Source organism: Heterocephalus glaber, unplaced genomic scaffold, assembly GCF_053883595.1.
Source record: "Heterocephalus glaber isolate CG9 unplaced genomic scaffold, H.glaber_assembly_v1.0 deba00001428, whole genome shotgun sequence".
NCBI lineage: Eukaryota > Metazoa > Chordata > Mammalia > Rodentia > Bathyergidae > Heterocephalus > Heterocephalus glaber.
Window position 1 is genome coordinate 11627495 of NW_028258293.1, and position 15986 is coordinate 11643480.

Genomic DNA, 15986 nt, shown 5'->3' on the forward strand with positions numbered 1-15986 from the left:
TCACCTCAATCTTCAAGCCTCCTGATTCTAATCTCAAAATATCTCCGGAACACATCCTCTCTGCTCTTACTCTCTGGCATGTGTGTTAGCTGGCTGGAGTTAGATACCCAGCAAGGGGTGGGCACAGTTGGCTTCTTCTGAAGCCTCTCTCCTTGGCTTTGGATGGTTGTCTTCTCCTGGACTTTGCATGCTATTCTTTGTGTGTGTGTGTGTGTGCTAAACTCCTCCTTTAATAACAACACCAATCATGCTGGATTAGGGCCCATCTCTAAGACCTCCTTTAACTTTAATCGTGCCTTTCTATGTCTTCTCTTCAAATACAGTCACATTCTGAGGGGGTTAGGACTTCACATGATGAATTGTGAATTCACATATGAATTGTGGGGAGACACAATTGAGCCCCTAACAGTTTATCATGTAAGGACTAACAAATTGACCTCTGACTTACTCCTTCAACTTAGCTTTGGACAATCTCTTCCACACAAGTTCAAGCCACACTCAAAAGACCTGAAGCTTTCTTAAACACCTAGTACCCTCACCCCACCACACATCTGCTAACACTGTACCTTACTCCTGGAAAATGGAACCTTAACCATCTCTCCCCGCAACTCCCTAGCCTGGTAAACTATCAAGTCATAGGTCAGATATCACCTCCTTTACAAAATACATTCTGAACTGAGAACAAGTCCACCCTACACTTCGGTAACTGATATTTAACAAAGCCCTGTCTCATTGGATAGAATTTTAAATTTCCACTTATCTCCTTGTTACAATACAACAGGCTTGCATTCACAGAGGCTACAAATGGTAAGCATTTAATAAACATTTGTTGAGTGAATGAAGTGGGAGAGAATGTAAGCCAGACTAAATGCAAATTTGGCTACAATGTAAAAGGAGGCACTACAACCGCAATAAAGAAACTTACACTACAAGGGCAATAAAGAAACTTAAGTCAAAACAAAACAAAGTAAGAACCTCCTTGTGGTCCAGTGAAATGGAGTTTCTTCTCAGGCACACTATTCTGCTACATTTCCCAGGCTCCTCTGCTATAGACTGGGACACATGACTGGGTCTAGAACAGTGGTGACAAACCTATGGCACATGTGCTGCAGTGGGCTGTGTGTATCACTGACAGCTCTAAAACAACCATGACTGGTCCAGACAATGAAGTTCTAGCCTCCAAGATCTCTCGAGAAGTCTCCATCCTCTGCACCTCTGGATACAGAGGGTCTAGTAGAACTGAGGCTGTAGGAAATTGTGGAGTCTCTAGTCGGGAAAGAGCTTGGATCTTTGCAAATAGCTAAATGGACTGTGCTGAGAGGAAGAAATAGCCTTATACTGTGTTTAGCCCTAGGACTGTGGCTATTTAAAGACACCGAGGGAATATTCATCATCACATTAACTCTCTTGACTACTGAACACCTGAAATATAAATGTGCTCCAAGTTATCCCACTGCCCACTGATTTGGTCTAACTACTGTCCTTTGAAAATCCTATCATCCTTAATGCTTCCTTAATTATATCTACTGAGGCTCCCCTGACCTCTAAATTCCAACAGGATTTTATTTGTACCCCTCTTCGTGGCTTTTAGTATTTTTACCTTATATTATAGAATCATTTATATTAGCTTCCTCTCGACTATAACCTCCATGATGAGCATAACCAGTGAAATGTTTTATGGTCTGTAAGACCAAGCATGGTGCTCAATGTTAGTAGAATAATCTAAAAATCCATGAAATGCACTTCCCATGTTACAGGCCAATTGGAAGTACTGGGATGCAGTGGTTTTGACTGACTTGGATGGTATGAGATGGAAAGTTTGAATTTTAAAGAAGTGAGCCCTGGATTCCCACCTAGTTCCTGTGGTTCTGATCTGAATGATCTGTGGACCACAACTTGAGGATACTTACTTAGTTGGGGTTAGTGAGAAAGGGAGAGAGAGAACATAGCCTGAGGAAGTGCTTCTGTCCACTAACTAAAAATCAGTCTTCAAACATAATTTTGATCTCATCATGCCTTGCTTTAAAAACATTTATTTTGTATTTCATTCAAGAAATTCCAATATTTATCGAATGAAGAGCATGGATCAGACAATAGCCTAAGTGACTGGTGCTCGATTGTGGCAACCCCACTGAGTAACCACGTGACCTTACAGAACATATGGACTTCCTTTCGGTTTAGTTTCCTTACCTACAATGACTGTGTAGGAGGGAGGAGAATGGATCCTTGAGGAACTGAAAGGTCAATGCAATTAGAGGACAAAGTGTGGTTGAGAGTGACACTGGTAAGATGAAACAAGGTCGCAGCACTCAGGGGCTTGCTGTGATGAAACAAGGTCGCAGCACTTGTGGTTTGCTGTGATGCAAATCACAGTTTTTACTTCAAAGGTAATGGGAACCCAATGTAGGATTCACAGCAGGAAGGTGATGTGCCCAAGAACATATATACTATACCAAGAGTTAAAGTTGAATCAGCATTTCCTCCAGAATAAAGGAAATTAGTAATGACAATCACACTATTCTAATATTTTGATGGTACTAAGTAAAAAATAGGAAATACTCTTTAAGACTACCTATGTTCAATTTCTAAATAAGACAGAAAATTAAATTAAAGTTTGCTTATTGAGGTTAGCAGTAATCTCAATTCATTCCTGAGACTGCAAATTTCTTTATGTCATATAAACATAAACTAAGTCTCAATTACAAAAGAAAATTTTATTAGGTGTGAAAGCAAAGCAGAGATACCTACTTAAATATTCTTTACATATTTATAGATATAACAATGACAAATAACTTACTAAAAATTACATTTCAAAGAATAGTACTATTTTGAAACAGCCAATATAGTATCTGAAAATACTCTATTTTATTCATAAGCAGTGAATATTATCTCCAAAAAATTAATTTGAATATTCTTGTGAAAAATATAAAAGTTTTTTTTATTTAAAATTTTTTTTTTACCGTGTTTGCCAAGAGTATTCAGAAATAGTCCATTTCTCTAAGCCTGAAAGAGTATATACCTTTACTGAGAACTGTTTTACCAAATGGCCATAAAACCACCTTTGTTTTCCTTTGGGCTTAGATGAACTCTAAACTTCACTTCCTTTTCAAACCTTGGCAGGGCACCATCATAAACAAAAAACACATCAGAATGACAGTTGTGAGGTGCTTTTCTTCATACGGAGCGAAGAACCTTCTCTTTGGCTGGATGAAAGACCATGGTGTACTGGGACGTCCAATCTACCATGCAGGGCTTCACCAAGCCAAAGCAGCCACACTGAAAGAAATCTGCCAGGTTCTGTTTGAATCCAAGGCTGCCAAGAAAAGAAGAGAGGAAGCCTTACTTCACTTCCTGAGTAGCTCTTCACAAACCTTCATTCAAACCATAAACATTCACTGAGCATCTATGAGACGATGTCCTCTGATGACCCTGCAGAAATCCTGAGGTACTCTGGACTCTTTCTGGGCTTATGGACCCTTAAAACTGAAACACAATTCTGTTTCTGAATCTGAATCCCTACTTTGAGATTCCTTGACTTGTGCCCGGCAACTTGAGGGGCCTTTTATCACCTCCTTTTGAGTCCCACACCCACTCTACTGGTCACTGCCATCACTAAGTTTCTTCCTTTCGATTTTCACTGCCCTAATTCAGACTTTCAGTATCTCAAAGGCCACACAGGCCAGAACAACTGTAATCAACAAGATATGTTTTTTCCCCTTAACTGTCCAAATAAGTCTCGAAATGATGTACTTACCTCAGTCCCTTCCAGTTCATCTTACATACTGCAGCCTGTCTAGTCCTCCAAAACCTGACACATTCATAGTCCATGTCTCAATCAAGCCTTTCAAGACTCTGTCCAGAGGCCCCGTCCAAACTCCTCATCTTTGTGGTCAAAGGCCTACCCAATGAATCCAAGTATTAGCTCCCAAAGTCACCTTTATAAGCCTACTGCTCTTCTGCTGGCTCTATTTTTCCAACTATGTGGGCCTGGAACCCACACTCCCCCACCCTTACCGCAGGTTAACCCCTCATCCTTCTCAAGGCCCAGTCCACACTGTCACTGGGCCCTTCCTGACTACCATCTTCAGCATTACTTTTTCTCCATTAAATTTCTGAAGTACTACTGTCTTATTCCAGTACGAATAATGATTTTTTAAAACACATATACCTAGTCTTTTAAGTGCAATCCAGTTCCCTGCATACATCAAAAACAAGTATGTGGGGCTGAACATGCAGCTCAGTGGTAGAGCACTTGCCTAGCACTTGCCTAGCACGTGTGGGCCCCTGGTTCAATTCCCAGTACTGCAAAACAAACAATACCACATTTGTGCACGAAGACGATTGTGTTGCTGCTGCTTAGATGGCTGTGTGGTACACAAAGAGAACTGTGCTGCTGTCAGTGAAGAATCAGTGCTACTCAGAAAGCGGCTTCCTAGGGACAGGGCTGACTCCACAGAAATGCTGGAATGGCAGTAGGGAGACATGCTAGGAAGCAGAGGGTCTGGCTCAAGGCCTACTTAATAAAGGAGGACAAACAGGCAAAAATCTTGGGATTGGGCAGGATTTTGGAAAGTAGATTCAAAGTAACTCCAAGGCTCTACCTTTAGTTCCTTGAGTTATGTTGCCATTGCTTGGCAAAAGTGCACCAGCTCTCACCTTCTTTGCCCCCTTCAGACTTTTCCCCAGGGCTTGGCATGCCCTTGTTCCCATTTACATCAGGTCTGCCCCCATCTCAAGGCTCCACTTAAAATTCCACCTCTATCAAAAGGCTTCCATACTTTATTGGAATAAATATTTATTCCTCTGGTAAAAGCACCGAAAAAGGGATTTTATCATCACTGCCAGCCCAGAACAATCACCATAAGCTTTACACTACACTCCCAATGCTGTAGCCATTTCTTCCTATTAAGTCCACTTCTCTTCCCTCTAAATACACACTACAGTCACACCCAAGGCTCTGATCTCCTTGTCTAATAGCCTAACAGTTTCATCTTGTACCAAGAGGAGGCTTTAAAATAGACTGCTTAGGAGATATGCAGTGAGCGCCAGCGCTCAATCCCTCGGGCTTTGGGTCACTTCTGCAGCACTCTCGGCCCCCCAGACCCTGATGTAGGTGGCAGGGAGATAAGCTTCCAGGCCTCATCTTTTTCATATCACAAAATGACAGCTTTTCTATACTCTCGTTTTAACTGAAGACAAGTTCAATGCACTGGGGAACACATTCCAAACCTGAAAAACTAGCTTCCTCCTGATGCAGGTGGGCATGCTGAACATAGGGCTGAAAGAATTACTGGTGATGGAAAGCCAGGCTTAAAATTGTGGCAAAACACAAAATCAAATGCTCTCAAAAGGCAGCCTTGTGGGCAGCTTGCTCAACCAAGCGCTTAATCATCTTGCATTGACTCCAAGCCAGCAACCTGCAACCTTGGGGCCGTGTGGCTTGACTGGAGAGATTCCCCATCTTGGCAAAACTTGAAAGTCACTTACTACTTGTGGTGAGTCCAGTAGACTAAATTCCTCACCACCTTGGGATCATGACCTTGCCACCCCACCCATGGCACTGAGGCTTCCGAGAAAGGAGGGCTCAACTCCCCCAAATAGCAAATTAGAGAATAGCAGCATGGGTCCGGGGGGTGGGGGTGGGGGCTGGGTTAGGAAGTCAGTGGCTGGGCATCTTCTGGTTGCAGAGGCCAGAAAAGATCTCACTTACTTGTATGGTGTCTTCCTGAGGGACAGTGTCTGTTTCATCTGCCTGCTCTGCTTCAGCAGGCTGATTCTCTCATGGGAGGTCAGGCCCAGAAAAGCAATCTGAAAAAGAAGGACAGAGGGTACCTAAAAATACCACTTTGTGGCTCCATCACCCTTAACAGCACCTCACAGGGCACCGGCACACACTTAGGACTGCGCCCGATTGACCACTGCCTCAGCCCCCTTCCTAGCCAAGGGTCTTGGGGGAAGATTCAGCAGCCTTAAACCATGTCCTCCATTTGGTACTATGCGGATCTAGTAGCTAGGCTTTCTCTTTGTGACTGTCTCATTTTTATTAGATTTTCAAGAAAGCACTGTGGATTAACTTAAGAGTTGTGAAATAACTGGATTTTTTTTTTGGTACCAGGGATCAAACTCAGGACCCTGCACTTGCAAGGCAGGCGGTGGAACTACTGAGCCAAACCCTGGGCAAAGGTCTATCTTTTTTTCTTTTTGGTACCGGAATCGAACTCAGGACCCTGCGCTTGCAAGGCAGGCGGTGGAACCACTGAGCCAAACCCTGGGGAAAGATCTATCTTTTCTTTTCTTTTTGGTACCGGAATCAAACTTGGGACCTTGCGCTCGAGAGACAGGCGCCAGAACCACTGAGCTAAATCCCCCGCCCAATAACTGCTTTATTAATTCCAGCTATGGCTTATGGGGATGTTTAGATTTTTAACAGTGAGTATACGATTCTTGGATAAATAAAATAAAGTCAGTATCAGTGTAATTATCTCCATTTGTTAATTCTTAGAAGCTCTCTGAAAAGGTGCCAAAGAAAAAAGTTAATAAGCTGACATGAAGAACATTTAAATGCATAGATTTGGAGAAGAATAAGAATTAAGGTGACGCATAAAATCTGAAATCATTAAAAGCCACAACTATTTACAGAGTTATCCCATCTCATATTCAAAACAACTCTAAAGGCAATTTCCTCATCTGTGAAATGGAGCTTGGCCTGCCACTCTCTTCGAGCTGCTAAGATACTTAACACACCTGGTGCTGGGGCCGAGGGAGGGGAAGTAACTGCCCCAAGGCCACACAGCTGAGACAGCAGCAGAGCTGGGAGTGAAACAGTCAGTCACTGGCTCCTCAGAAGCAGTCCACATGCTCAGTTTGCCCAGTGCCACTGAAACCACGCCCGACCAGAGCCCTCAGGAAACGAGCATTTTCAAAGAACCAGACTGCTTTGCTCATTAAGTAAACAGCTCTGCTCTAAATTCTTATTTCTTGAAAATTATCTGAAATTTAAGTCCATTTTCTTTCCTTAGAAAGTATATACAAACCTATTAACTTTTCTTTTAAAAATTAATGGTATCATAACCTCATACACTCGTACTTGTTCTAAGAGTCAGGAAAAGAAGAAAAAGAATTAGAATTGATGTCTCAAATATTACTCCACCTCTTGCCAGGACCATGGCCACAAGCAAGCCACTGACCATCTCTCGGGTTTACTTTTTCATCCGTAAAATAGAGATACTACTTTGGCATGCTACACACCTCAAATGCTTGTAAGAAAACAGATGGGTAAATACTTTGGAAAATGTAAACCACACATAAATATTAGGTATTACAAATGACAAGAATTAATATTAATAATCACTGATGATACTATCCATTTACCACCTGGACTGTTAAAGATGAAAACCCAGAAACCCCATATTAGTCAGTATTCACTCTGTTCTTTCCCTAGCATTTCTCTTCTGTTTTCTTCCTTTTGTAGCTTTTCTTTTTCCTTTCTTTCTTCTTTCCTTCCTTTTTTCCTCCCTCTTCCTTCCTTCCTTGGGGTCGAACTCAGGGGTGCTGTACCACTGAGCTACATCTCCAGCTCTTTTTATTTTTCATTTTCAGACAGAGTCTTACCGAGTTGCCCAGCCTGGTTTCAAATTTACAATCCTCCTCAGTCTCTCCAATAGCTGAGGATCGTGTGTACCACCATGCCTGGTCCTTGGCATTCCCCCCTTTCCTTCCTTTTTACCAATATTATGTTGAAATTGGTTACTTCCCCACGCAGTGTATTCACTTTGCTTCTGTTCAGTAAAGCTACAATTACCTGAGGTCTTGCATAACTGGTTCAGACTGATCACAGCTGCCTGTTCTATGTGGCAGGTCATAGCAACAGCAATAATTATGTTAGGCTCACAGAAGGAGGAAGGCAGCAGGGGTAGGGTAGGAGCTTCATAAAAGGCTGATGGTGACTACTGCCCTGGAGCTTGCACTTACTAATGGCCATGACCTTCTTTGAAAATGTAATTACTAGGCCCACTGGTCAGAGGTATAGCTTTCATTTCTTCCTACTTCCATCCATCTAGCCACTGCAACAGGTAAGAAATGGACAGGCTGAGGGAAAATAACCACCTCACATTTCTCTGCTGTTTCAGTTTACACCATGCTTTCATACACTACACAACTTAACTGTATGATGGAAAGAACTGTTGAAATTAGAGCTGCTGGAAGATCTAAGCTTCTAGTTCTGACTTTGCCACTGAGTGGATGACCCTGAACAACTCACCTCTTTGTTCCTCTATCTGTAAAATAAAGAAGTCAGACTAGGTCACTCCTAGCTCCCACTCCAGCAATTTATTAGTCCAATCTTTAAATCAACCCGTGAGACTAGATGGGCATTATTATCCTCATTGTACAGCAAGGAAACTGAATCCAAGAGTGGTCCAGTGACTCACAGAGGAAGCAATGGAGGTGGAACTAGAATCTAAGACTTCTGATTTTTAACTACAGATGCCTGGGACTCTCACTCAAAAGCATCATGAGGAATAAATACCTGAAAGAGTTGATTCATTAATAAAAACGTTGACCATGAGAAATGAAAAGTTGCTAGCATGAAGATATATAAGACCCAAGGGGAACAGGCCACAATCTGACTGAGGTAGGTCCATAATCCATCTTCTCGGAATGTTGTGGCACAATGATTTGACCAATCTGTGAATTTACAAAAAAGAAAACCGTTATTAAAAATGGCAACAAACTAGTGATCTTTCTCCAAGAAGAGGAAATCATTGCGGTTCTATTAGGGAGAAAAGAAAGCAAGACATGATGGCACAGATCAGAATTATCCTTGGGAGACAGAGGGGTGACTCAGCGGCAGGATATGTGTTTAGCATGTTTGTGTGGCCCTGGGTTCAATCTCTTGTAGCAAAAACAAACAGAAAACAAAACAAAAACCCAAAGCAGAAATTCAGATTTAGGGGTTTATTTTCCAGATGGAGCTCGATTACAAAGATGAGACTGTGGGGCTTCAGTGTCCAGGAGAGCATGGTGATGGCACAGCAGCAGCTGACAGTGAAGGAATAAAAGCAGAAACCCATAAAACCTTCACTGAACTCAGCACACCCGGCCTGAAATGCACTGGCCAGAACTGAAGGACTTGGCAATTGAGAATGATTATATTTAATGAAATATCTGCCCTAGAAAATTATCTATCTTGTTCATGTTACATCAAGTTATAGGTCCACTATAGGACTCAATATGAACTTTTATTAAAGGTTCATATGCACAGGTGATTGCTGTGGGCAAGAGACATCCCACAAGTGCCTGGATACCATTAGAACACAGCCCTGCAGCATGCAGGGGCCAGGCATGGGTGCACCTCTGCACTGACACCGTAACTAACTGTGTGTAGGGGAAGGGATGGGGAAGGGACTTCTGGAGACAGACAAATCCAGGAAAAGAAAGAACAAGATTTCCATGCTCCCGGCTCAGTTTCTCCCTGGTAGCACCAGATGCCAATTAAAAGAGAGGACTTCTCTATGGTTCGTGATGGTGACCCACTAATCCACGCAGCCTGGAGCAGCAGGGAGGGAAGCAGCAGAAACAGGAACGGATCTTCAAGGTTATGACTTTTAGAGGCAGGATGATTGTGCATATAGGGAATTGTTTCTGAAATGAGAATTCTGTAGATTTGAGCCTTGAGGTTTCATAAAGCTACTTATCCGACAATCTGCTTAGTTTCAGACATTTCCCCAAAGCAGCACCACAGAGCTCCTGGGACAGGAAGAAAATGAGTCCATGACGCTACTATCAACTCTCTGTCCATTTTAGTCCTGAACACCTATTTTGTTTTCCTCCTTTGTGAGTCTCATTTGATTCATGAATATATGCCAAACCATTCTAAGAGCAATCACCACAGGGTAATAATTATGATAACAAGTGAAGGCAAATTATACTCTCATCAGGACAGCAAAGAAAGATGCATCCAATGCACCTGATACCACAAAAAAGAATAAATTTCTAACAGCACGTAGAGAAAATAGCTGTTTAGTGGGAAAGAATATCTAGTTTCTTTCAGTTTATGGATTCCTACTGCTCCCATTTGGGGATTCTTTTCATAACACAGCATGACCTGATACTGAAGTTCACCCTGAAATACAGATTTCCGATTCTGTATCAAAGACATGACTGCAGTGGCTGTCCACATTATCTTTTGCAATATAATACCTTAATTTGTCTAATACATTCTTATCAAGTACTCAGTGGTTAATGTTCCAAGTCAAGTCAACTGTTCTCATCTTTTTTGTGTAACTGCTCTGGGAGTAGCACAGTTCTTCCTGATACTGATCTAATGCCTTTCTCCCTGTGACTTGTAGGATGCTGATGCTTTCTGATTCGTTTGCTGTCCACCCTGAAAATAGACCTGACAAGAGATGAAGTGGATGGAGTGGCAGAAGGAACTTCGGTTCAATCAGTGAGGAGGAGGGCGTATAGCAGGTCTCTGGAGGTAAGGGCGTCAGTGGTAAACCAAGGTGGAGGAACGACACTGAGGTCTTGTTAGAGAAATGGCATGTTCGTGCTTCCTGTCTGAAATAACACAGCTAACAGGATGCCCTCATTCAGTGCAAGAAAAAAAACTGTAGAATATAAAAATAAAGAAGGTTGAGCTGGTTTAAACAGCTGGAAGTCAGTGTAAGGTGGGGCTGTTCTTCAAAAGCAAAATATAGTATGAAAGCTGGTTCAAAGCCAGAGAAAGACAGAGAAGAGGAAGGAATAAATGTAACAGAAAATGAGCCTGGAAAGGCTGAATGTGATGGAAAATTGTGGCTGTTCTTATCAATAGTCTTATGATGGAAACAGACACCAAACAGGAGAGACTATTTTTAGTGAGGAGAGGGAAGACGAGAGACAAGAGTGGTGTAAAATCTGGCTCCTTTCCCCTAGGATCAAGTCCAAGAGACAGACTTAGTCCATGGGCCAACTTTGAAAGGTTTTCTAAGAATATGCTTAACTGTTGGGCCTTAAAAGGGCACCTCTCTCAGAAACACTGTCAAAGATCTTTTATTTCTTATGCCATAAGATATAATCTAAGGTTTAAAAACTCTAGTAAAGTTTAGGGTTACTGGTCACATTTGGCTACAAAGTGTTTCCTAGAGCTCAAATACCTAACGTGTCAGGTGGGAAAGGGTCTGACAAGCTGACTAAGTCCTCGCCATGCCTATGTCAGGGCAAAAAGTAATCCCTTTCAGAGAGATACTAAACTCTCTACACATAAAACCTCAAACAAAATGAAGTCGGTAACACTGGTTATTTCTCGGGAAGGGAACCAGGAGGCTGAGCACACGCACTGAATAAATTTTCTTCTAAAAATTATATTTAAAAAAAACTGGGGTGGCATAGAGTAGGGACAGAGAGAGAGAGAGAGAGAGTGCTTAAGAGTGCTGGGGATTGGACTGTTTGGAGGGAAAAAAATACAGGGATAAACTTTTTGTAATTGTCTTCCTGTGGATTTCAGTTTAGGCAACAAGTTAGTACTCTACTGGTAACGAACAGAAGGGTTAATGGAAACAGATTAGAAGTGGAGACTCTGCATCTAAATTTGGACAGTCCTTCAGAATGAATAAATGATAGTTAAAGTCCAAAGAAATAAACTACTAGCACTGTAAGTTTTTCCAGTTAGGTAACCTATTCCAGGTCTGAGAAGCGTGGCCGTGTAATTCTTAAGAGCTAAGTCCAATGCTTCTCACCTCAATTTAAACCTTGTCCTTAGTTGATAGCCGTGTGCAGCTAGCTGGCCATCACTCCCTACACAGCACCCCCAGACACCTTTTAAATTGCTAGTGAAAGTTATTTTTCTTTTTCAGGGCTACAGAATAAGCAATCTAATGTTTTCTCCCAAGTTATTATTTCCAACCTTTCAGTTGTTACAGTTTTCCCATTAGTTCTGGGTTTCAACTTGATACTTATCAAGTGGAATGTGCTTTCAGAGCTTTGTTCCTTAATTTACTGTGACCACCATCGGTCAACCTCTCCACCATCGACCTTTCCTTTGTTTTTCTGTTTTATTTACTTATTCCCTCTGGATTTTACTCAAGCAGTTGGCTTTTGCTCTTCACTGGGGGACACATCTATAGTTGTCTTAAATGAATTTCTATTTTTGACCAGTCCTCAAATTTATCAAGGTTCTCTTCTGAAGTACTAAGAATCTCTTCTAGTATTTCTTGAAGCCTCCCAATGTTGAGAGAATCTTAGAGCATAAGCTTGTTTTTATTAGAGGCATGGTTTATAGCTGCCTAGTCAGAATGGCAAGGGCTTACAAGGAATAGTAGAATTAGGTGTGGGTGCATGAGCTTGTAAGAAAAATCTATACTCACAGATGAAAGATCCACACATAATCCAGCCACATGCTACAGACAGGAAAAACAAGAATAATATGTAATAGTGATGGTTGCCAAAACCTAAACCAAAAGGAAAGAAAACATTTTATTTTATTTTTCCTATAATGACTTCCAGATAAGAGCTTATTAACCAGTTTCTTGTCGAAAGCATTCATCAGAGTAGAACAGAAACAAGGCTGTTGCTTTGCTTTTAAATACTGAACCCAAACCAAACATCTTTGACATGTCATAGTCAATTATCCATGTTAACTAATATTTATTCACCTTTACTAAAAGAGGATATTTTGTTTGAACAGAAAAAAGTTAACTAAGCAAACATAGGTATAGGCTGGCCTACTCTGCATTGGAGGGATAGGCAGGCAAAGGTATGGACAAATCATGCTGTCTCCTCCTTCCTTCATGGAACATGTGAGTGAGTGTAACTTCTGATTATTGAAGACTGACTTGATCAAAGGAACAGAGGGAACAAATTTAAGGAGCAGCAACACACCACACACACACACACACACACACACGCACACACAGAAATATAAATGCAGGAAACTAGGCATAGTAAAGGGGAGAAATCTATGTCATGCAAAGTCTGCAGAAGGGAAAAAAGGGTCAGACAACCAAGCCCTTTCTTGTACAAGCTGCCTTTTGGCCTTCTTGATGCTGGAGATGGAAGCATTTCAATGCTAATGACAAATGCTCTTCAGGTACCACATCACAGTTCCATTTTCTCCTGAAGCAGCAAAGATCAGCAAAAGGAGCAATGCCCAGTAGAATTAAGAGACACAGGTTTTCTATAGATTAATAGGCTTATTATGGATTGTTACTTATGTCACTGTAGGTTAAGACTTTTACTTTCTCTGGTTTAGCATGCTTACTTATAATATGGAGATAATACCTCTTCTACTTCATAGGCCTCTACCAACCAAACAGGACAATGCACGTCACAACACTGTTAAATGGCTCATTGCTGTTGTTTGCTGGCTGCCATTCAATGCCATGCATGCTGCCAATTATCTAATCCTCATGGTGGGATGGAGTACAAAAAGCTTGGGACTCCAGGAATCACCTAGTCACCTTTCTCTAAGAAGAGTAAGGAATACTGGAATGCACCAGGAAGACTGCCTGAGCTAAGGTAAGGCAGCCTCCTGAAGACTCAATCACAGTTCTTCCAAAGTTCCTCACACCAAACCTTTGGCTTTTATTGTGATGGGTCAGGGGAAACTCAGGGCTGCAGGTCAAGAAAAGGGATATTTCCTGGCTGGAAGGCAATGCCCAGATCTTTGCATCTCTGGTTCCAGCTCCTATTTGAATGTGAGGGAAGCGAGTGGAAAAGATGAACATCACAGCCAGGTCACGACATATGGAAAGAGCACAGGTGGAGGGGAAGACGGACACTACTACAGTGACCTTAAGCAAATAATTTTACCTTTTACACCTTTGCAGCTCTAAAATGGAGACAATAACACCAACCTCAGGTGTGCTCTGATGCTCAAGTTGGATATTGTATGTGTTTTGTAAAGTCTAAAATACTACACAAATGATAAAAATTGTCATTATCAACTTGAACGGTTTTCCAAAAGTCTTATACCATACAGATGATTCTTAGACAAGGAATAGAACAAATGGAGCTCTTGAATGCCCTTCTGATTTCTGAGTCACCCAAGCTAAACATATGCTGAACTTCAGAGCGGTGACTGAAAAATTAAATTTCTCACCTACGCACCGTCCAGTCCACACGCAGTGCTGATCATACCGAGCTACGCAGGTGTTGCACACATGGCAATGGAATGACCTTAATGGCTTTCTTATCTAAGAGCACAATTAAGAGAGAGCTAAGCAAAATTCAGTGTCTCAAAGCAACAAATCATAAGCAAAATTTTAATGCTAGGTTGTAAAGACACCAGCACAAATAATCCTAAATAGATGATCATTCACACAAAGACTCTGAAATATCTCATTAGAATTCACTCTGTATGTGTACTCTGATTAAACCATCACTAAGGGCGATTTGAATTTCAGAGCCTATTCTCTGTGGCTCAGGGGAACTGAGGCAGTGGCATAAAGCAGAACGAGTACTGGACTAAGAAAAACGAAGCCCCAGTTCCATTTCTGGCACCTACAATGACCTGGGGAAATTTACCTCCTCCTTTTAGGCTCTGATCCCTCAATTACCAAATAAGAGGTTTTACTAAGTGGTTTCTAGGTCATTACAAGCCTCTGATTTGAAGTCAGCTCTAACATGCGCTTCATGGTAGAGAAAAGCAAACAAAACACACTATGGAAAATTCATAGAGATTTTACCATAGGCAACTTCATAAGATTATAAATATTCTCCCAAATGTTGAAGGCAGGAAATGTTCTGACAGTAATAAAAAATTAGACTTGGTTGAACCAAAACAGTGTATAAATATACCGTGAAGATTTGACAGATGCTTACATGAGTAATGTTATCAAGATTACGCTTTTATTATGGAAAACAAAAAAATTACACAGAAAATACTCACAAGACATGATGTACAAAATGTTCTGAAATCCAGACAGCCAGTTTCTGCAAGGGTGATGATATTCTGAAAGACACGAAGTCTGACCTTATGATTGCATTTTATTGGGGAATGGATTATGCATGCTTATGTACCATTCTCAGAGCTCTCACTCCTAACTTAAGTAGCTAGAAAAGCAACTTGGAATGCTTGCCACCAAAGCATTCTGTGCTTGAAATAAAGTGACTTTTCAAGGGTGTATTTTCAGTCAATGGCCAATAAAGTGACTGCATAAAAACTATGTATCCCAGCACCCCCAACACCTTTTCCTCATGAATGGAAAACATCTCCCAATTATAGTCTACCAGGGGAAAATGAATGCGTGCATACACACACTCAACAGAAAGGGAAAAGTCACCAGTATTCATAAAACCCTTTAGTTACAAGCAGCAAGGGCCAAAGGCCAAGTCTTTCAGGAACGCTGGCTTTAGGTAACAAAAGACAGCACTCTCCCATTTCTAAACATTCATGAACAAATGGAGAGCGTGCCATGTCACTGGACAAGCCCACATCTGAAGAAGAGGAGGGTCTCCGCAGTCACTAAGGAGAAGGAATGCCCTTGGTCCCTGCCTAGCTGGTCTCCATGTACTAAGTGCGGAAATCTGAGCTAAATAACTTGTTTAAATATTGCAACAAGGAAGAAGATCATGTATGATGACAAAGTCGAATCTAAAAGTCTTGGTGGGGCAATTACTTTATAGAAAATAAAAATATTTTTAAAACATAGATATATGTATATAAATGAAAGAAGAATAACTGAAGAAATCTCAGTTTTGTTAAAGTCAATCACCTTGCACTTACGATGGCCTGCACTAGAGATCCGGCCATGACAAAAGCTAACATGGCTATGATTTTCTGAAGTTTACATACCCTGATTTTAAAACACACCCAAAGCAAGCAAAAAACTCACCACTTTCCTTTCTTCTTCAGAAGTCTTAGTGAAGCCAGGATCAGTTGCCCAAGTCTTGTAGAAGAAGTAGAGAAAGGCTACTAAGCTGAAAAGGAAGACGAAATAGAAAGGGGGGCCTGCCATATGTGCAAGCCAGGTTAAGGAATATGTCAAACTTCCACAGAGGACATA

General features: G+C 41.4%; 1 protein-coding gene across 7 annotated transcripts in view; it reads right to left on the reverse strand.

The window, feature by feature from the left end:
- Nucleotides 1-2019: 2019 nt before the first annotated feature.
- Zdhhc13 (zDHHC palmitoyltransferase 13) overlaps nucleotides 2020-15986 on the reverse strand; it is a 52251-nt gene continuing 38284 nt past the window's right edge. Inside the window, exons 11-18 of one of the 7 annotated variants that reach the window (XR_015451417.1) lie at nucleotides 15816-15936; nucleotides 14870-14932; nucleotides 14081-14174; nucleotides 12348-12431; nucleotides 8528-8685; nucleotides 5711-5808; nucleotides 3755-3898; nucleotides 3129-3313 (exon numbers count right to left, since the gene is read on the reverse strand). Coding sequence is in view for 6 of the 7 variants with exons in the window: in XM_004851543.4 (XP_004851600.2) it covers nucleotides 3175-3313; nucleotides 5711-5808; nucleotides 8528-8685; nucleotides 12348-12431; nucleotides 14081-14174; nucleotides 14870-14932; nucleotides 15816-15940 (761 nt within the window). In the remaining variant the exon portion in view is untranslated. Of the gene's footprint in view, nucleotides 3314-3754; nucleotides 3899-5710; nucleotides 5809-8527; nucleotides 8686-12347; nucleotides 12432-14080; nucleotides 14175-14869; nucleotides 14933-15815; nucleotides 15941-15986 lie in introns of all 7 variants that reach the window. The other 6 variants (XM_004851543.4, XM_004851544.4, XM_087211549.1 and 3 more) reach the window with 6 other exon arrangements.